We start from the raw sequence: 21814 nt of genomic DNA on the forward strand, positions 1-21814 counted from the left end.
GCTGGTTAGATTCATCCAACTACACAGTGTTTCCGATTGGTAAGCGAATAGTTGCACCGAATAACGTCGAAACGATATTTCTTGTGCAAATTGATTTTCTCTCCCCCAAATCGATCAGTGACGCGCGCCGGCATTAGAGAGGAGCGGGAGATGGCCAGATACGATAGATTTCGTACTCGACGTCAATATTTTATGGAATAGGGAATACACAGACAAAAACACAAACGCATTGCCGAATAACTGAATTTTCCCCTTTTCACACTTTATATATGTTACCAACAACAGCAACTTGGCTGCAGCTGATAGAGGTGGAAGTAGACATATAACACAAAAAAAGCAAATATTCCCATGTTCGATGTTCGAACAAAGTCGAAATGTGAGCAATCAACAGAAGCAGTGAGGAAAACCGTGAGGAAAACATACCAGACAAAGAAGATGAGAAAAAGGAGAGTGAAAACCGGTCATAAAATGCAGCCAAATTAATGCCGGGACAAAATTGAATGATCATCCGATTTTCCGTGGTTGCCATAAAATTAACATTTGAAACATTTGACGTATAAAAATCGAATTCTTAACAATATAACAATACATAATCTAGTCTATTTGGTATATTGTTCTTTCAAATCTGAACAATTGTTTTAACAGAAATATTATGATAAAATTATTATCGCTCATAATTGCTCAATATTTCAATGTCTTTAAGTGATTGAGAAAATAGTGAATGAAATAATAATGTTACAGAAGTTCGTGATTTTCGCATAACGTTTCTATTCCATTTATCGATCCATTTCTTGCTAAACTATTGACCCGATGGTTCGTGTACGGGTTCATCTATTATATTGTACTGCTTTTGCTTCTTTTTTTCACGCCGGCATTATGCCAAAATTAGCTACACTAAAACCTGATGCGACTATAAAACATGAAGCATCAAAAAAGAAGCAAAAAAAATGCTCGCACCATCCACAAAACCGAACATTTGGTCCTGTTCCATGGCACAATATTTACCCACCATTGTGATGCCCCTAGGACACGAACTAAAGCCAAACATTGTCGACTCTCAGTCGTTGAAAAGGTCCCTTTTTGTAATGGCCTTGCATTGTTAGAAAAATTTGCTTGCGGTAACAATTAATCGAAACGACGCAGGGTGGTAACCGGTGGCAACCGCGTGATCGTTATACTGTAGGGAACGGTGGATTATCATAAATTTCGTTACGATTACAATTCAATTGAGAAGTGCTGATGAAGAGAAAAATGCAAAGCTTGTGCATTGATTTGCGTTTGATTAGGGATAAGGGGATACCACCATTTTTTGTTGTTGTTGTTGATTTAATTAAAGTAAATGTATTAGCATAATTAGCTTTCTGAATCGATTGAATAAATGTTTAAGAGAAAAAATGATTTTTTTTATTTTGTTCAGAAATAAGAAATATCAAATTAATGTAAACACCCAACAAAAAATGCTCGCGAGGAATTAAATCAACAAAAGAAACATGTGCATAATCTGTTTACGATCAGTAAATTGTGTCAAGGTTGATCCTTTATTGTCACATTTAAACGTGCGTTCGAAAAGGAAAACACAAAGCGAAAAAGAGATTGGTACCCCCTAAACAGAAAGAACGAAATAAAACATACAACAAAAATCCTGACGCGAAGAAACCCAGAAGTAACGAAACAAAATAAAAGTGAAAAGAATGAACACACTTGGTCCGGTTTTTGTTGCGTGCGAAAAATATATTCCGTTGGTTCACTCCCAGTAGAAGCACCCTTCTGCTCGGTCATTTTGTTGCTGTGTGCGTGCGTGCGTTTTGGTTCACACACCACTACCAGAAACGTGTGTTGCCCTTAGCGAACGGACGGATAGGTTTTGTACGCGTAGATCATCATCGCGCTGGGTACAGTGGTGTTAGTGTTCGAAAAACCACCCGCCACTATGATGAACCGGTAAAGAGGCAAAGAAGGCTTTGTGCAAACGCTACACCGAGCTACGGTTATAGTTGTAATCGGAACGTGATCGTGTTGTAATGTGAGTTTCGTTTCACGCGGCTCTCTCTCTGTATCGCTGAATTTAAACGCATCCGGACGCATCCCAAAACGGAACAGCATCGTGTGACGCGAAGTGTTTGAAAATTGGGAAAATAAAATCGTCTCCATGGACAAGATAGCCACGATCATATTACACGGAAAGCGGTGATTTTGTGGCGTGAACATAAACAGGGGTCATACCGGTATACATCTCACCACCGTACATATTTGGTGTCATACGTGTTATTCAATTTAGTTCGCGTGTGGGAAATAGGTTTTAGGTGCTTTCCATCTCCAATGTGAGGTTATCTCCACAGATAGCGGTAAAAAGCACAACCGCAGACGCCCGCGGTTTGTTCCAACAGGTGTGAGGGGTCATAGTTTTGTATGGCCTCCGTGTGCATAAAACAATGATTAAACGAGTACGAGTGTGTGTGTGCAGTAATAATCGTGCAATAAGTTCAAGGATAATGTTATGCATAAAGGTTGATCCGTTACACGTGTAGCTGCTCAAGAAAATTTAGGTTAAACCGTGCCACTTTATCCTGCCCAGCCAACACGCTCTTTTTCTCTCCCTCTCTCTCTCGCTTTACACCTGTGATCTTCAAGGGAAATGCTCTTCCTTTCGCTTTGCAACCGTATGCTCTCGTCTCTTTTGCGCACCTGCGTGTTTATTGAAAAGTGAAATTAGCAGGAAACATCATCCGATCTCGAGATGCCAGCACATTAATGGCGGTAATGATTTTAGCAGCTTATGAGGATTTTTGTAACAAGTTTTTTTTCCCTCAATAGTACACACATTGAATGCGAGCTTATCAGATAATAACGAACGTTTGACCATGGGAAGATAAGATTCCAGCGTCAGTTTGCTTGTTTCGAAGAAATGCAAGAACTGGTGTGGTAATCTGTACGGGTGTGTATATTTTCACTCCACATAGCAGATATGCAGCCAATGCATCGAAGTGACCTTAGACCTCTCTCCAGCGTATCACATGGGTAAAATGGAACAAAGCAAAAAAGAAAACACACAACCATACGTCAGTCACCCCGGTTCGTTACGTCAAAGTGTAGTGCGATTAAAAACAAAAGCGCGTTAATATGCTTTGCTTTGTCAGCGTACATACGCTTAATCATACAGGCAAGATCCGGAGGTAAACAGCATGTGTTATATGTGCAACTCGAACGATTTCACACTTACCAGCCCTTGGTGGGGAAGTGTAAAAATCGTACGCATTTGCTAAGGAATAAATTTAACGATCACGGTGGTGGTAATGTGATGGGAACCGATCATTCATTTGCACATGGAACATTATTCAACGATCGCCGTCGTCTGTCTGGCTACATCTGGGAGATCGAAGGTTCTTTTGACTTGTGAATGTCCTATTAAAATTCGCAGATACCAAGGTAGAATTAACTATACGAAGGCACGGATCAGAAGAAGTTTCTCCCAGGTCAGGGAATAGCAAGTTTTTTTTTCACATTTTTTTATTCGTGTAGAAAAAAATCTTGAAATTTAAAACATGAGTACAGCAAAGCAAAAATTAAACATTTATATTTCTTCCAGCTCACTGTATCTAGCTGGTACACTATACGGCTATACTATACCGGTTAATGAAGCACGAGAAAAGAGATAAAGTGTAGTGAAAAATCAATCTATGCAGAAATCGTGATGCACCTTAGCAGCATGATACCCGCGCCATAACACCATAACGATTTGGGGTGTACAATTTTACCGTCAACTTTTCTAACACTTTCAAAAGCCATCCATCCGGTGGCGGGAAAAGCGAAGAAAAAAACCGGGAGTGTACCGTGATGAAATGGTGCGATGATTTTTTGATGGACAAGCATCAAGGGAGAGGCCGGCCAACTGCATGCAATGGTGGCATATGCATCGTCATCATCAGCATGCTATCAAAATGCTGCTTCATGCTTCACGAAATAGTACACGATACATGCATTTCCTACAGAGGTGTGTCCACACTTGCACCCCAAAACAGGAAAACCCAAAACAGGAAAAGCATATCGGGAAATCGCATCCAAAAACCCAGAAAACGCAAATGACAAGCCATCAATCGGACAGAACACGACCAACAAATGCAACACGACCAAAAAAAAAACCGGAACTCTCCACCGATATGCGGTCCATACTTTTTCGCATGCGTTTAAATGTTTTCCATCAAAAGAAAATAGCAGATGCATATAGCATACAGCACGAGGAGTGTCCGGGTGATGGTTATGGGTGTTTCCAGTCCCATTTGCAGGCTACCCGCCGGATGGTTCAGATTTAATTCATACCGCGTTTTTCTTACCGCTCTTTTGCAGAGTTCTGATGTTTTGAGTTCAACGGCAAACGTACGCGTGTATGTTTCGAATGAATACACCCGGCGACGAGTATGTGCGTCGTGCGGAATGCAAATCGTGTCAAAATTCTCTTGCAACTGCAGACTGCCTACTGTTGCAATGTGCATCAGACAAGCGAGGTCAAACCGTTTCAAATTCAAAACATACGCTCAAATAATGCCTTCTGTCGCGGTGGCCAGCGTTAATCGTGGTCGGCCGAAGCCTATTTTATTGTAAGCTCATATATTGCAAACAGAGCAGACAATTGCACCCGGAAGCATGTGAATCAAACGGCAAGAAGGAAAGGAAATAGGAGCATATTTTATGCAAAAATTATTATCATTGGAAAATGTTCAATTGTAACGATATTCCAGCTTAAGATACTAGAAGATATGGACACGAGGATCGACAAAGTTATTTCTGAGAATTCCACAAACGACGTGGGTTATAAAGGAGGATAGTTTTCATTACTTTGTTAAGAAGATACCAACATACACCATATTCTGCGAAACCTTCTTAGTGAATGAGACATCTATGCGGTAGTTTGCTTAAGAGGACAATTCAATTAACATCTTGCAGATGCGAATGCGTCCTCCGTTTGAGTCGGAGGCAAATATGGTGACGAGGATAATGGATGGTGTGGTTGTCTGGCGTACGCAAAACCGGTACAATAAAGATCGTTGCTTTGACCACGCTGCGTACCGCATCCCACCGGGACAAGACTCTGACCAATTAAAGCGGTTCAATTTGGGCTCGTCTGCACGCAAAACGACGGACATTTCTATCCCGATGGTGCGCGTATTGTGGACACTCTTGTCTGCAGTGCACTTTATACCGCCAGCTAATCAATCGAGCAATCGAATCTGATGGATGGGTTCAATTGACTGGCTGACGGTTTGCACCAAAGCTTTAACGAAACCGGCCACTGCCAGTTGTGTGAAGGTTTCCAGGCAAGAAATTCGTAGAAAAAGAAGTGTTCATAAAAAAAGATACATTCCCAACAATATGATATTTCATATTACTTAAAATCCGTAATACAAAACCTTAACAGATGCTCCACATAAAACCACGAAAAGAGCGCAAAATATTCATGCAGCATAATTTTCATTGCTCAACCCAAAAAATATGTCTACCGTTGCGCCCTGAATGTCTTCACGGCATGGTAACGGTCGTTCTGGGAATAATTTAATTACTCACACCCCGTAAAGCCACAACTCGGTGGTCAGAAACCCACCTTTTTCAGGGAAGGAGCAACCCGACCAGACACATATAGCACCGGCTGTTTAGTGGTTAGGCATTCTTTTATGCCACTCCTGCGGGCTCTATCTATTTGGATAGTTGGAAGCAAAACTGTACAAAAAAAAGGCAACATCAAAATCATTTCCCCCATCGCTAATGTTCATGACTTTGTAGGAAGCGGCTTGGTATTTGGCTATCGTGATTATTTTACGCCGTCCAACTATAGACTATACACTAAAGGGAAAACACGACAAATACAGTTGAAATTCATGCTGAAACCTTGCAAAAAAATACCCCCCATCCACAAACGCTAGTCAAAATCATTCTACAAACGACAAATTTCTGACACTGTCTGACAGTGGAAGGAAAAGGAAAACTCTTAACCCAATACCCCGGCCATCGTCACTTTTCGTGACGTTCAAGGGCAGAAAAAAGCTAACCTGAGACACGGAATAAATAAATAACCAAGCAGGAAAATGTGTTTCCCAAAAAGGTCAACCGATGCCTGGTTGCAATATACACGCGACACACGAACTCCACTTCACTTTCTCGTTGAATCCCTTCAAGATTTTTCGTCATTTTCAAATGGTGAAACATTAGAACTGAAGTTTGCTTCAATTGCTTTTAACTTAAACATAAAAAACAAATATGCAAGCACCTTCTTACAATGCTTGTTACTCAATCGTTATGACGCTGTGCCGTGTAAAATTGTTCCGATTACAATGAGCGATAAAATCGAAAACAGTAAGTGTAATCACGAGTAAATTCAAACATAAACAAATTTACTATACGTTGCTTAATTTTTAACCAATCGTCACAAAGAATTAGTCACACTGCTTCGCAACAGCTTTGTATAAATTGCATTAATCTTAGTCTTCACAACGTAGAAGGTCAATTTGTGAAAAAAGTATATTTATCGTTCCCCTTTTCAGTTCACTACGCTAAACATGGCAAAAAGCAAGAATCATAGCGATCATGTTTTGCCTGCTGTAAATGCATATTCGAATGTGCGGCTCAAAGGTACCGGCGTCTTAAAATAATAAATCGGTTTCAATTTCTCGTCGACACTATTGCTGCAAGGAAGGTGCTTTCCTCCAAAAAGCATAGAGAAAACAGTAGGGAAAACCTGTGCGCACAATTTTTCTTCCACGCTCGGAAAAGCCGTGTGGTGTGGCACACGGACGTTATGGTAAAGTGGACAAACTTCTGCACACATACAAAAACATCCGCGTTCGGTTCACACTAGGAAAGTGGGAACATGCAGCACCGCCGTGTGTCCCCCCCGTGTGCTGTTCTTCAGCTTCACCCCATCCCGCAAACACACCAGCTCGAAACAGAGTTCGGACTTTAACGTCGCACGGTGGTACACGATAGACACGGTAGAGCATAAACCTTCCGCTCGCTCTACCGCAGCAAAACAACGACTTCACCCTACGTTGATGACGATGGCATTGCGCTCGGCATATTCACCCGCAGGGGCACGGTAGCACTTTATCGGCAAACGTCACTTGCGTGGTGACCGTGCACGAAGCAACATCGCCGTCGTCGATGGTTCCCACATTCCGTCGAACCTTATCCGGCTTCAGAATAGAGTAGAGTGCCGTTCCCAACAGAAGGGACGATAGTGTTGACTGTAGCTGTGCTAGTGGTGCTTTCGTTACGATTCCGTTTCTAAATCGATTACATATTTACATTCCAGAAAAGTGTACCTACACCGTCTCACATTCCGATGAAGAGTTCGAATCGCACTCAGGAACTGTGAATCCGTGACCAACCCAGTGCTTCATTACGTCTTGTTGAGTGTTGTAAAAGAAAGTGTTTAGTTTTTAGATCTCCTGTCAAGAACGAAAGATTGCCCTTGCAGCGTAAGATTTGTATTTAGTTCAGTTATGTTTCGTTCTTTTCCCCTGTAAGTAAATGTCCACAAAACCACCCCGCCCCGATCAGTATTGTGGAGGGTGTTCTATAAACGACGGACAGCATCTTAAGTGCTATTAGACCGTAAAAGCGTAGTGAAACAATTTTCTCCATCCGCCTGTAAGAAGTGAAAACAAAATTAGAACGAGTAACGAGCAAGGACGCGCCGCTCTATATATAAATCCCTGACGACCCGATACACAATGAAACACAGATTGATCAGGGATTATTTAGTCCCGATGGTGCTGCTGACGGTTCTGCTGTGGACGAGGTAAGAAGCAACGTGTTCCCGGTACCTAAGACGTGCACAAAAACCGCAACTCTGCGCGCCACAATCAGTGGTATCACATTCGAACGGGGCCAGGAAATCAGGACGTAATCAACGCCAATCACGGGGCACGCCGCAGTAGCAAAAACGCAACAATAATGTCGACACACCGTCGTAATCATTATGATTCCATTCTCTCTTTAAATCTAACACACACACACACACACACACACACGCACGCAATTTGGTTTACGAACCAACATTGCAATCTAGAGCATGTGCTCAGAAGAGGACAGAAGGCACACGAACGTGAACACCGGCATGCCTGAACAGTTCAGCCCCAATCAGTGGTGCGATATCAAGTGTATGAACTTTAATCTTACTCTGAAGCGGTACTATTTGTTGGACATGGAGTGCCGTAGAACTCCATTAGGCCAATAGACACGAAACACTTCGAAGGTTTGGAAGAAATCACCGATAATGCAAAATGTTTGAAGATCTCAGCAAAACGCACGATTGTTACATCTTGCAATAGGTTCTACTAGCTTAAGTGGGTTTATGCTTACAGCCACTCGAAATCTATGCTTTTTCGGGCACATCATGATTGATGTACGAAGATGACTCTCATGTGGCTTAAGTACCATTAAATTTTTTTCATCTTCCGACTTAAATAGTACACGTGCTTTTCTTGTGTAATAAGACTTTTACCGCACAACAACAAATGATCAGTGTGGTTTATTATACCCCAATTAAAAGAGTGACGAGAGGCACCAATTAAAGTTAAACTGGGAGTAACAGAAATAAAGCAAAAAACCTGGAAACATTAAAGTCCTGACACGTGGCCAGCGCACGCTTCCGGCATTTGCGACGTGTAGTAAGACGTTATGGTAGCCACAAAAAGACGAAGTACTCAAACACCCAACGCTTCGCTTCTGCTTCAATGATAGTAGCGTTCAAAGTTCAAAGATCGCGTACGGAGGTTTTGACTTGTTTCATTATTCGACAGTCACAACCAACCTGACCCAACAAAAACGGAGCACCCATCCTAAAACCACGAACTTGATTCATTCGATGGTGATGTGATGGGTGAAAAGTTCATTAAACCTTCCGGCGAGTCTCCACAAACTATTTATACGACGTCGTCTGTCTGCCCAAACTAATCATTAGACCCCAGACCTTCGGACTGAGGACGCTGGTTTATTTGGTTATGATTAATTAGCGGCTTGGAAGTGACGCTTTTTCAAGATTTTTCTACCCTTTTCCAGAGCAGCTTAACTGCTAGGGGAGGAGTGGAGATATAGTTTGATGTATGGGCGTACTAGGGAATCACAACGACAAACCTTAATTTAACTTTGTGAATGTATGCATGTTGATTCCGACAAGTACATTAAATTTCATCGCACTTGCTAAGACGACGATCGGTAGACAGTTAACTCGCACCGATGTCACATATATAAGCCACGCAGCATATACCAACCGGGAAAGGTTTCTAACATTATACACCCCGGATAAGAGAAAACTATGCCGGGCAACTTTCATTGCGCTTGTGTCCGCTGCGGGAAACAAGCCGGTTTCGCAATGGCCATTTTTTTTTTCGTTTCATTTTATGTTATTCCCTTCAAATGCGTAATCCACAACTGCGCGAATGCCTACGCCTTTGGTTGGTGCTGCTGCTGCTGCTGCTGTTAGGTCGGGCAGATCACCATCGCACCGGGAATTTGAACACATCACAAACCGCAGCGACATATGCCTTGGGATAACAGCAGTAGTAGTCGTAGTCGTCTCTTGCGATTGCAATTGCAGTTCACCACCACCTGGCCGTGCAAGGAAAGCAAACAGATTAATCTTTTCCGAGGGAGCGGGGACAAACAAACGGTGTACAGTGCGGCAATCGATCGGTGATCGTATTCGATGGATTGGATTGGGCGAATGTGAACAGAGTAGTGGCAGCGAACCGGTCTCAAACCTGGGCCGTTTTTACATCACAACTTCAAGCGTGCAGCACGTGACATGGTCGAGTTGCTTGCTCTACCGGCACTGGACGCCGGGACGACTTATTGTGGGAGTTATTTCTTCCTGGTACATTTTGTCAGAACTGAACCAAAGCAGGACTTTCGTTTTTCATCGCCAAACTTTAAGCCAAACTATACTTTACGCTTAAAGAATATACTCAAAATATAAAGAACAGAGAACAGAGAAGAAAATATAAGGGACAGACTACGAGGAAAATATAAGCATGTCTTGTTCAAAGTGCAAGTCCATCAATCAATACCAATAGTACTCTTCCAAAAATATGACGAAATATTTGGCACTGACCATATCGGTAAACATCAATCGACGATGATGCCTATTGGAGACATCTCCTTCACAACTTCATTTGGTTTTTTTTTCTTCCCGTAAGCTGTTCGAGTAGATTTGGCCAAATATTGACTTTGTTACATTATTGCTTTGCCACACAAGAAACAGACATTTCGCAATTACTATACTACGAACGCTTTCGTGAAATGTTGGGGAGCAAAACAGCGTGTAGATTAGATACGGAGTTTGACTCACCAAACATCCCCAGAAGTAGAAAAGTGAGCAATCGGATAATTTTCGTTAGTAGGAAACATTCTGCACTCGTCTTTCTTCCTCACAACAGGTTGCAAATGAATGCCTGTTTACTGCGCCATCGAATAAACGCATACAAAATCACTTCTCTACTGACACCCTTGACCTCGATTGTAAATGCTCCCAGGAAGTTATATTGTAATAACAGCAGCACTCGTCCTCAGTACGCAGAAAGGTACATTGGAATATTTGAGGGGAGAACGAGAGTTCGGGGCAGTGTATCAGTAACGCCACAGCGTCAACCAAACACTGGACACTTGATGCGTGATATGGGAAGTGCCCGAGAACCGCACAACATAAAGAAAAGACCGCCGCGACTCATTTAATTCAATTATTCTAATGCGCCTTCCTTTTGCCTGGTACATCTCTAACTCCAACCTCGTACGAACCCCGAGCGACCGTACAGTAGTGCTACACATGTTGCGGAAAGCAAACTCCCCAATGCTCCTCTATTGGGCTAGATAGATAGGAACCCCACACGACCTTCTCAACCAGTGTGCTGTGTTTTTGATTCCGTGTTTCGCGCTCTCAACGACTGTCAGGCGAACGAAGGCGACGACGACGAAATTGTATAAAAAGATGGACACCATTTATGAAGAGATCGCTAGTTTTTGTTGTTTTTGCTCCAAACCGTGCGGAAGATTCCATCACCCGCTAAGTTCAATCCGTGCTTTAATTGAATTAGATTGACAAGGCGCTGGGATTGAACAAATTTATTGATCCATGTTCGAATGAAGTTTTTTTTTTCTGTAGCTATCTTTAGCCAATGAAACTCTTCGCAAAAGGAAGGAATGTACCTATCAGGTGTCAGTTTCGTTACCTACTTAGTGTTGATGCAATGAAACACCAGCTGTTTGTGACACATTTATTGCTATTTTGGTCGTATAATCGAGTCATACAGATATAGGCAGCAATATGGAAGAATTAGTAAACATTTTGTGTTTCCCTTCTGACGTAATCTTTAACACGCTGAGAAGGTAAAGGTGTTGATAACATTCCTGCTCGTTGGAAGCTTATCAGACGAAGGGAATCAAAGTCCATTCGAACCGTCTAAAACATACGATATCTCTGAAATTCACAACATTTTTTGTAAACCCGTAAGAAATAGGCGAAACGGATGTTATCAATGAATATTGCAAAAATGCTACACGTGGCCCCGGGTATTGGTGTTGATACGTCCTCAAGAAAAATATCACATTACTCATAACAGAAGAATAATTACTGGAACTCACTTTACTTCTGGTATATCAAACCAATCTGTCTTCTGTCCCCGATGCGTTCTAGTGCAATTCATTACTTTTACTCCTGCTACTCACTTTCGTTTTATTCAGTCTCTCGGAAGTGCACGCAACGAATGAGGAAGACGTCGCTAAAGATGGAGAAGATATATATGACGACGAGTATGACGATACTTACGACGAGGAGAGCGAAATCAGTGGACCCCTACCAATCGGGACGGATCATTCACGGCATGAAGGTGGTGACAGTGATAAATCGAGAGCATCATCCTCCGCGACATCGTCGTCTGGCACGACGAAAGCGACGTCCACCACTGGCAGTCCTTCGGTGGTCATTTTTGGTGATGCGGACGGTACGTAGAACAGTATGTTAGAGGAGTTCCAATTTTGTGTTTATCAATCTCCTGTATATTTATGATTTCTTTTACAGATCATTCAACGGAACAGGAAGAGTATGCGTGCCCGAGTGCATGCAGCTGTTTCGAAGGGATGAAGTACATCAACTGTTCCCACCGTTCCCTGATAGACATCCCTTCTATTATGCCCTATGTTGTGAATCAGTTAGATCTAAGCCACAACAACCTGAAGCGTCTAAATGTGGAAGCGTTCCAGAATATTACGGGATTGCAAGAACTCCTCCTAGCAGGCAACGCGATCGAACAGTTTGACAAGGAACTTCTACTTAAGTTGGACAACCTGCAGCTGCTAGATCTTTCCTCCAATCAGCTATCTAATTTGGATAGTGATTGTTTTAGTGAGGCAAGCAAATCGCTGCGCCGATTGCACCTAAGCGACAACCCCATCGTTCTACCCGATAATGGTCCGTTTTTGGAGCAACCGGAGCTGGAACAACTATACTTGGTGAATTGCAATCTCACTGAGCTGCCGGAAGAAACGTTCAAAGAAATGGGAGGGCTCGAACGGCTCGATCTCTTCGGCAATCAGTTCGATGAGGTGCGAATCATATGTCCATTGAAGCTTGCATAAACATAAACGTAACATGGGTTTTGGTTTTCTTTTTTTTCGTAGGATATGAGCGTAGATACGTTCGAACCGTTGAAGAATCTGATACACTTGAGATTACCACCACTGTCGGAAAATACTGTTCGAGAGCTGTGCGAAAAACTTGAAAGGATAGATGTAATTGACATAACAACACACAACATCAGTTGCTTCTATCTGGCATCAGAATCTTCCTTCGAGGATAGTATCATAGTGGATATACCAAAAACTCCCGAACCCGTATTTACGATAAAAGGTAGGAGTATGCTAACAGTTGTCGTTGTATCAAACATATTGTCATAACTTTCACCACCTTTTCTCGTCATAAATTTTAGAACCAACCACACCCCGACCGACACGCAAGGCACAGAAAAATCTGAATGAAATTATGCAGGACTACAAATCGTCAACCTCCAAGCTGGAATCATCTGATCTCGCCCTACAGACAACCACGATTCGCCCAATGAATCAGAAAGGTGCTAGCAGTTCATCCTCACAATCCGGGTCTCCTGCATCCGCATCCATTACGCACACTGGCAATTCGCCAGCAGTGGATGATGGTGATGTGATCAAAAAATCTTCCACCGGTTCCGAACACCATACCGATAGCGAACAGTCACTGCTTTCATCGATAACGCCCGAAACGATGAAACAGCTCCTGATGGCAATCATTGGCGTAACTGTGTTGGGATTAATCATCGGTCTAATCTGTCGGCGAACCGGCATAAAGAACAAACTTTGTGGCACGAAACGACGCCCGGCACCGACCGATCAAGTACGACCGGCCGAGGAAGTCCCGCTCAATAAGGTCTAAGAGCAATGTTGTGCCGGTGATCTTGTGTAGGTTTGACCAATGAAAAACAAAAACCACTTGAGAAAGGGGATCAATTGGGAAACGGGGTATTCGATACACGACATTCACGAGAACGGAAGGTGAATGCGTGAATGTGCCATGAATTGAATTCGGCTAGAATTTCTCCCGTCGGCAGTAGTATGATCGTGCATGTGATATTACTTACAAAGTATTAGGTAACATCGTCTTCAATAAGCTGTCGGTAAAGTTGGGGTCGGTCGTACGTTCCAGAATGTGCTCCATTAGCTGCATATATCAATAGAGATCGTTGTCATGTTTTGTTTTGTAAATATTTCATCGTTTCAAACGTCACGACAGAATGGCATGAAACGCCCAGAAAGGAAAACCTCGACAACAATTATTGCCACAAACTAGACGCGTTATATATCTTAGACTGCCAGGAGCTATCACACCTATCGCTTTCGTTTTCCTTCCGATGGACAGTTTAGCTACAGCGAGTGATATTTGTAACAGTAGGACGAAAAGTATCTTGCAATAAATTTCATACTTTTTTCCTACCTTCAGCAGTGTGTGGTTTTCAAACACACCACGATCGAGCGCGTTTGTGATCGAACAGTCAAGAATGAAAAAGTCTACAATTACTAAGTAAAACCAAATAGTGGCACATACTAGTGTGTAAAAGTAGTTTAGAAACTCGTGTAGTAATGATAAAATTTGCTTAGACACGCAAGCAAAATCTTCAATCAATTTAACGGTCGAGTCTGCGCATTTTTGTTTTTTTTTTGTTAATTAAAGAAGTTAGATACATTTTTTTGTTGTTTACAACCAGGACCTTTTGATAGTAGAACAGAATAACGAGCAACAAATTAGTGCTTATCTATGTATTCTTGAACTGATATTTTCCCAAAAAAAAGCAATTAATTTCGTTCGAAGAAATATAACAATCCATTACGGTAGTAGTAATATTTGGGGTAGAACGATTATATAGACATACATATTATTGGCTTGTGGAGCATTTAGGCAAAAACTTACTCTAATGATATATAAGTTTTCCTTCGAATCTGTTAGCGCAGTTTAACAGACATATGTAGTTCGGTTGTATTAGCATAGTGAAAGATGGTGCACTGTGGACATTCTAATTACACCAATGCAAGAGTACGGAAATGGTTCTTTGTAGGGGAAAATAAATGCACCGCTAAAATGAAAATGAACTGTGTTTTTTAGATTTTGTAAATTTTTGCTGACTTGTCCTTTGACGTTATAAAATGTATAGTATATCATACATTTGAACACACTTCACTACATACACTGAAACTAATTATAATAAATTTGAGGTGCACAACAAATGAAGCTCTACGTACTTCATCCTACTTCATGTACTTCATCAATTGATTCTAACGTAACAATTTTACGTTTTATTGTTGTTGTTCAATTCTGTTGGGTTTGCGTGACGCGAATTGCTAACGAAGCCAATAAAGTTTTCTCCTAATTTGTGCAGTTCGCTACATACGTACGTACCTAAGTACTTACGACGTTAAAACCAAACCCATCCATGTGAAAGGAATGTGGCTATGGATTTTGGATTTTTTTTTAATGATTTGGACACAATTTGAATGTACCGAGTCGGATCGATGAAGCTAAGTTTAGCATTTCTTTTTAATATGCACGCACATTAAGCATTCAAACATTCTTCAAATATTATTAGTAATGTTTACCTTTTCTTTTATTTATTCCTTTTTGCACACTACAATACTGGCCACAGGTTAGAACACAAACTGTGTTCCGCTTGTACAAGAAATGGTACATCCTTCAACAAATAATGATCGCGAATTTACCACTAGCACGCATGTGTATGTAACGTTCATCCATTCCTATAAAGCTTTTAAGCCATTATTAAACCAACGTCGGTTCTTTGCATCATGTGTAGAAGAAAGAAAAAAAAACCTTCCACAACCGGTTGCCATTGGTGGCCGGTAGCGGTAAATAGTGCGAACAATTTCTGCAATTAGCCCGGCAATGTAAAATAGGAAGTGAGTATGCATCAAGGCAAATGCGGCAAAAAAACGAAAAAAAAACTATATATCCGCAGTATCATTTGCTGCTTGAACAGGTCACGTGGATAAAACGGTTTGTAGCTGAAGGATGTAACTAATTTTGCAATATCAATACCAACGTGTATAACAATTATTGGTAAATACAGTCAATCGCCTCATAACGAGTACTCCTTTTGACGAACGTTTTTTTTGCATAAGTTACTAATGTCAAGAAAAACAAATCTGAAGCAGAAGAAACAAAAATCCTTAATCAGTTGAAGACATTCTGAAGTAGTTGAAAGTAGGTATATGATGATGTTTCCTTATGAATTATCCAACATAAGTATATGAGACAATTGTTATTTTTCATTTCTTGGTCACTATGAAAAGAAGAACAAAATAATTTACCATTTGACCATCACGAAAATAAATGAGTTTTGCGGACCAATAATAAATTGGGAGAGTCGGGATATTGTCCAGGAATACGTGGAAATACTCGAGATACTCTAATATCCGTCTGGATTACCGCGGTTTGTTATAATAGACTATAAGAGAATATTTCAAAGTTTACCTGTATATTTCTAAACACGTTTGAAGCTAAATAAAGCGTTAAATAAAAGATTCTAGATGATACCTTCCTTATAGCTCATTTCTCGATGGATATGCCATGTTAAGGGATATTATCTAGGAATATCTCTTTTTATTTTATATTAATAATTTGTGGTGAACATTAGTACGCCACTATAGATAATATTATCAACCCAAATTTGTCATTTTATAACCAAAATGAATGCAATATATTATAATAGTAATAATATATTGTAAAAAAAAATTATTGCTATATTCCCCATATTATTTATACACATTTAATATTACATAATAACATATTTTCGATTTTGCCACCTACAGCTGAAGCTATAGGAACAAAACAAACAACAAACCAACTTACCTCCATGACCAGAAACACGTTTTGATCCTTCTCGGTACAGGCCAACAGCTTAACCACATTCTTATGCTTAAGGGCGCTGAGCTCCTGCAGGATTTTTATCTCCTTACCGAGCAAACTCTGCGATTTGGCCAAGCTTTTCTTCGTGATGCTTTTGATCGCCACCGGATAGTGTGCCTGTGAAAGCAGAGCCGAGAAAACGCTTGATTAGTTTCGGATAAGCAAACCCGGCCGCCAGAAAGCTGGATGGGAATAAACAGAATAAAGAAACTCATTGCATAGATAAGGCAAAAACCTGTGACCTGAACCCGCCCAACAAGAAGCCAAAAGCACGGACGTGATGATGGCTTTAACCAGCAACGAATATGCCCTTGGAATAGGATGGAGACCTGGCCAACAAACAGGGAAAGATATTGCACTGCAAACATGTAAGACGTAATAAAGTAAAATGTGGGTGTAGGAAGGGATGAGATTGAAATTTCCACGAGAAGCACTCTGTAATAATTCTATAACGTTGCTGTACGATAAGATTCCTTTCCGAAGATATGATTTAAGATGACTTTTTGATAAGCTTGCTTTATTGTAGTTCTGTAGTTATTGTTATTGTAGTTTTATTCAAATGGCATATAACGCTTACTTCAGTGCTATAGAAGTGTAAAGAATTTAACATGCTCTAAAACAAACACTCATCCTATTCCAATCTTTACACCGACCGAACCAAAGTCTAAGGTCTTAAGTAATGTAAACAAACTTTGTGCATGCGTCTTTGTTCTCATTTTTACATCACGCATGCACGAACACGTAAACGAACAGACGAACTAATTGGGTCGTACGAATGAACACATTGACACCTACATTTTACTATCAGGGCACAGATCTGGGTGTATGTACAGTAATCAAACCACCGTAGCGAGTTAACCACTCATTCATTGTTTTTTTTTGCTTTCCGCATGTTTGCAACGTGTCGATCGATTTGACCGATAAGGATTACATAAAGGACAATGTAAGGAACAGCAAATGCCATTGGTTTGCAAATATTTCACACACATTGTTATGATTTAGTTCTTAACAATACACAATGCCGAGGATAAATGGACTGTAATTTGTTGGTTAAATCATAATCAACGCACAATTTGAAATTAAACTGGATGCGGATTTCATTACTATCATTATCAGGGGACGGCAAGCTCCTGGAGAATATGTGCACATTACAAATAGTTTGCTATTTTACCAATATGTTGCATTGCATTAAACGATTTAGTTTTAAAATAACCTAAGCTTGATGCTAGTTGGAATGTACTGGAAAAATTGAATAGGAGTCACAGGTTCAAATGCTATCCGGATTGTCCCCTCGAAGCAAGGACTGACTATCCTGCTACTGAAGAATAAAGTCAACGAAAATCATCAATGGCAGACCTCTTGAAGTTGTAGTGCCACAAAAAAGAAGCATGGTTTGACTGAATAAATGATGGTTTATGTTATAGCGCCGCCGGTCTTTACATGACAGGTTCAGGTATTAAATCTCGCAGAACTGACTATTCGGCTAAGGGGTAAATAAAGTCAAGGAAAGCCAGAAATGACAAGCAAAGGCCGCTCCACAAGATGTAGCGCCACAAAAGAAAACGACGAAAAGTTTGGCATAAATTGCCCAATAGATTTTATTTAAAATTATTGAAATTTAAAAATCTGAAAGTTTAGTTTTAGTTATTGAAATTGGTAGGTTATCCGGCGAATACGATGTCTACGTAATACATAACAAGCAATAATCTTAAAACAGAAAGAGCTGGACCTGGACGAGTTGACAAACTGTTGTCAATTGTTGAGTTGAATGTTAAAAAGGAATATGATCGTCAAGAAATTGTCGTCAAAAGAGCGATCTAAGACTATTTCTAAGCTAGCTGACCGTCATATTAAAATCAACTACAAGTTCAACTGCCTTATGAGAGTTAATCATTTGCGCTAGTGGGTCGCTAGTACAATATTTAGTTCTGTGCATAATCAAAGAGCCTTATATCTCGCCTGTGGGATTTTCGCTTTCGTCTTTCAATCGTATCAAATAATTGTAGCTTGCAAGTACATGGTGTAGCACGCAGCTATACCTAGCAGTTTCCTACTGGCCGGTTCATTTTTTTAACCCTATTGTCAATGACCGCCTACCTGGGTAAGTTTTGCACTTTTATTTATTTATATCTTTTTATAGGAAAGTCGTACAGACTTGAAATTTTTAAAATGCCTAGAAAAACATGTTTTTCTCCATTTCGTATAAAAAAATTTTTTAAATTATTTTTACCATTTAAAAAAAAATTCGATTGATACCCCTTATATCTACGACCGCCTACCCGAGTAGGCCATGCGATTTGTATGGGGTTTTCATTTTTTTCGGATTCTAAAGCGTATATCTTTTGATCTGCTCGTCGTATTTGCATGAAACTTTCAAGAAAGATGGGTTTTTTTTAGTTGTTTCCGGTTTTCCGGCTCAGACCAGCGGAGTAGCTAAGGAAGGCCCAGGAAGCTGGATTCTTTAGCCATACCGAGGGAATACCTCACAGAGAAGAAGAAGAAGAAGAAAAAATCGCATGGCCTACCCGGGTAGGCGGTCGTAGAACAACGTGTATTTTTTGGTCGTAGATAATACGGTTAAGTGTGCCGAACCCTGGCTAAAATAGCCGAAGTTTAAGCAATTGCGGAAGGAAACATATGAACATGGGTATTTTAACTTCATCAACTACTTAACATACAATCGAACCAGCAAATAATCAAATAACTATCCCTGAAGCCAAAACCCCTTTACTAAATAGTAAAGTTAATGTTAAAATTCTGCTATTTGACAATGGGAAGCGGGCACTACTCTTCGGAAGATATTTCTCTTCATTGATGTATAAACATATATCGTTGATTCGACTGTTCACAATCGGCGCGAGATATACTACAAACAAACACACTCCTTCCCATGCGGTTTCAGTAATGACCACCGAAAGTGGAACTACCTGTTCCAAGGTCAGTTTGCCACTCTTCCGTCTTCACTCTCCACCGTGCGCTAGGAGTAAACCTTCGAAGGAAGTGATCAATCCATCTGCTTATCATTCAAAACGCAGTAGAAACGACTGATGACGCTCGGTGTGTATTAGCGGCACCAAAACACTGACCAACATTTTGTCCACCTTCTACTTTTGTGTACTGCCCCACCCTTCGTCACAGGTGGTCCACATTTTAACCTCGTTTGGATCTCGGTCCGTGACGTTTGGCATAAGGTGATTAGGGTTTCGTTCTTGTTGCTTTGTGCTTTTTGCTTCAGTGAAGAAGGCTTTTCTCAGCTAACTACGCAATTTCCCACGACTTCCTTCTACCCAGTGCTCGCACACACAGCCATGCTTGGGAGTACTGCACGTATGTGTGTGTGTGCTATACATAGCAACGCATATACAAAAAAGGAGCTGTGCGCACACTGAAACGAAGGAAAAACAAGCCCTTCTTAGTAGGCTGGTCGATTTTTGCTTTTCTTACCTCACGGTGGCGGCCCTTGAAAACGACCGCAAATGCACCATGGCCGATGATTTCTTTGCTGTTGTACTCGTAACTCCCAACAAGCTCCATTCTGTTGGGTGGTTTGGCAATTTCGCTACAAACCAACCAAGTTTTCCGGCGTCTTCGTCGTCGTTACGTTTCGCCAGCCCTCCACGATTTTTCCGGCGAACGTGATGAACGCAAAATGGAAGAAAGAAGTACTCTTTGGGAAGAAGTTTCTTTCCACTTGCTTTTACGATTATATTCAGCGCAATTTCACAATCTCTGCTAAAATCTGCACTTTTTGCACTTTTATTATCGGTTATCGCTCGCGAGCTACACAAACGTAAAATCTTCTCTTTATTGCAAAACGCGTGCGTTTGTTGTTGTTTTTGGTGGTGGTGTTGTTTGGATGGTGTAGAATCCTCTCCTGCTTTCGCGAAGTGCGTGATGATGATGAATCAATCCTTTGCCACACGCATACACACAAACACAAAACCTATTACCGGGATAAACTTATCCGGCAAGAATAACAACGCACAGAATATTCTTACTTCCGTCAATATCACTATCGTTAAATTACTCTACACAACATTTAAAGGGAAACACTGCACTTTTCTTGTTGGAATTAGCACTTGTACACTTGTTTTTTTTTCTTTATTTAATTTTATATTTGATAGCATTTAAGGATCCTCCTTCGAATGGGCGTCTCACATAACGAAGTGCTTCAGACAGAAATTACAAAACAAACACTTTTCTTCACTTTCTTTTGGTGCAAAATTTTCCGATTGACATTTCTGCTCCAAATTCACCTCATGAAATCAATAGAAACAACGGTGTGTGAATGTTCTTGCTTTCCTCCTTCTTGCTCTCTCTCTCTTTCACACACACACACTCTTTTTGTACGTGATTTTATAGTGCTTAGTATTTTTGTTACTTTTTACATTAAATTGCACTACATTATTGTTGTTATTGTGCTTTTATGCTACTGCAAGCTGCTATCTTTCTCAATCCTTAGCCTTGTTGTTTCTCTCAGGTTACTGATTTTTAAACTTTTTTTTTCTTGCTTGCTACTACCAACTCGCGCTTCCGTGTTTTGCGATGTACGCAAGGAGGAAACAGCACTAATGGCGTAGTTTTAGGCAAGCAAATTATGAACTTCCACAACCCGTACGTCACATTATTTATCCCATAAACACGCACTTTTTGCAACACACGGTACTCCAGAAGGAAATGTTTCTAAGCTTTTCCTTCTCTGTTGTGCCACCGCCACGGGTGGAGTGGATAGAAAGAATGGAAATTTTCACTTCAGCAGCAGCTGCTTGGATGACACTTTACGCTTTTGCATTCGTTTGCTATCACAATCAAGCTTATTGCACGCACAACTTTCGAAGGTGTTTCGCGATGAGTACGGGACAGCCGTTGCGTTTTTCCCGATCCGATGGAAAACCTGTGCGTTTCGTTTTTTTTGCTGCGATACAATCGATTTTCCGCAACGCTCCCTCTGCTGCTGCAAGCTACTGCTATTGCCCAGAGCACGAAGTACGAATGTGTGTAGGAAACAAATGGTTTTTGTTCGCAGCAATAACACACCACACGGAAGAGGTGCGGTGATGTGTGCGTGTGTGTTTCGCGATTTCTTTTTCTTGGCAATCGCGCATTTGTTCGCCTGCTCCGTTCGCGCTTGTATCCATGTAGTGTGAACGGGATAGATGCGCCTCCGCGCATGTGATGTCGTTTTTGACAGTATAGTTGTCATTATGGCATGCACATTTGACAGCTGTTTTTCTTTTGAAAATGAGCCGCAGACTTCGAATTGTAGTTTTCTTTCTTTTAATTCTTTTAGGTACAATTTTAAAACTTATGTGATCTTTTTCATTA

General features: G+C 40.9%; 2 protein-coding genes across 6 annotated transcripts in view; one reads left to right on the top strand and one right to left on the bottom strand.

Annotated features, from left to right (window-relative positions):
- The window catches only part of LOC125767202 (serine/threonine-protein kinase ULK2), a 31677-nt gene extending 10110 nt beyond the window's left edge, over window positions 1-21567 (bottom strand). Inside the window, exons 1-2 of the mRNA XM_049433543.1 lie at window positions 19934-21567; window positions 16433-16606 (exon numbers count right to left, since the gene is read on the bottom strand). Coding sequence (XP_049289500.1) covers window positions 16433-16606; window positions 19934-20023 — 264 coding nt within the window. The 5' untranslated portion in view covers window positions 20024-21567. The remainder of the gene's footprint in view (window positions 1-16432; window positions 16607-19933) is intronic.
- Window positions 1486-14657, top strand: LOC125767218 (peroxidasin). Of its 5 annotated transcripts, none has more exons than XM_049433570.1 (6): window positions 1486-2023; window positions 7301-7789; window positions 11728-11987; window positions 12065-12588; window positions 12664-12892; window positions 12972-14657. In XM_049433570.1, exons 2-6 carry the CDS (start codon window positions 7722-7724, stop codon window positions 13448-13450), a joined length of 1560 nt encoding a protein of 519 aa, XP_049289527.1. In that variant the 5' UTR covers window positions 1486-2023; window positions 7301-7721; the 3' UTR covers window positions 13451-14657. The 5 variants fall into 5 exon arrangements, with proteins under 5 accessions (XP_049289527.1, XP_049289530.1, XP_049289526.1 ...); XM_049433573.1 differs by having other exon boundaries at window positions 7516-7789; XM_049433569.1 differs by lacking the exon at window positions 1486-2023 and adding an exon at window positions 2030-2225.
- Window positions 21568-21814: the final 247 nt, after the last annotated feature.

Source organism: Anopheles funestus, chromosome 3RL (genome assembly GCF_943734845.2).
Source record: "Anopheles funestus chromosome 3RL, idAnoFuneDA-416_04, whole genome shotgun sequence".
NCBI lineage: Eukaryota > Metazoa > Arthropoda > Insecta > Diptera > Culicidae > Anopheles > Anopheles funestus.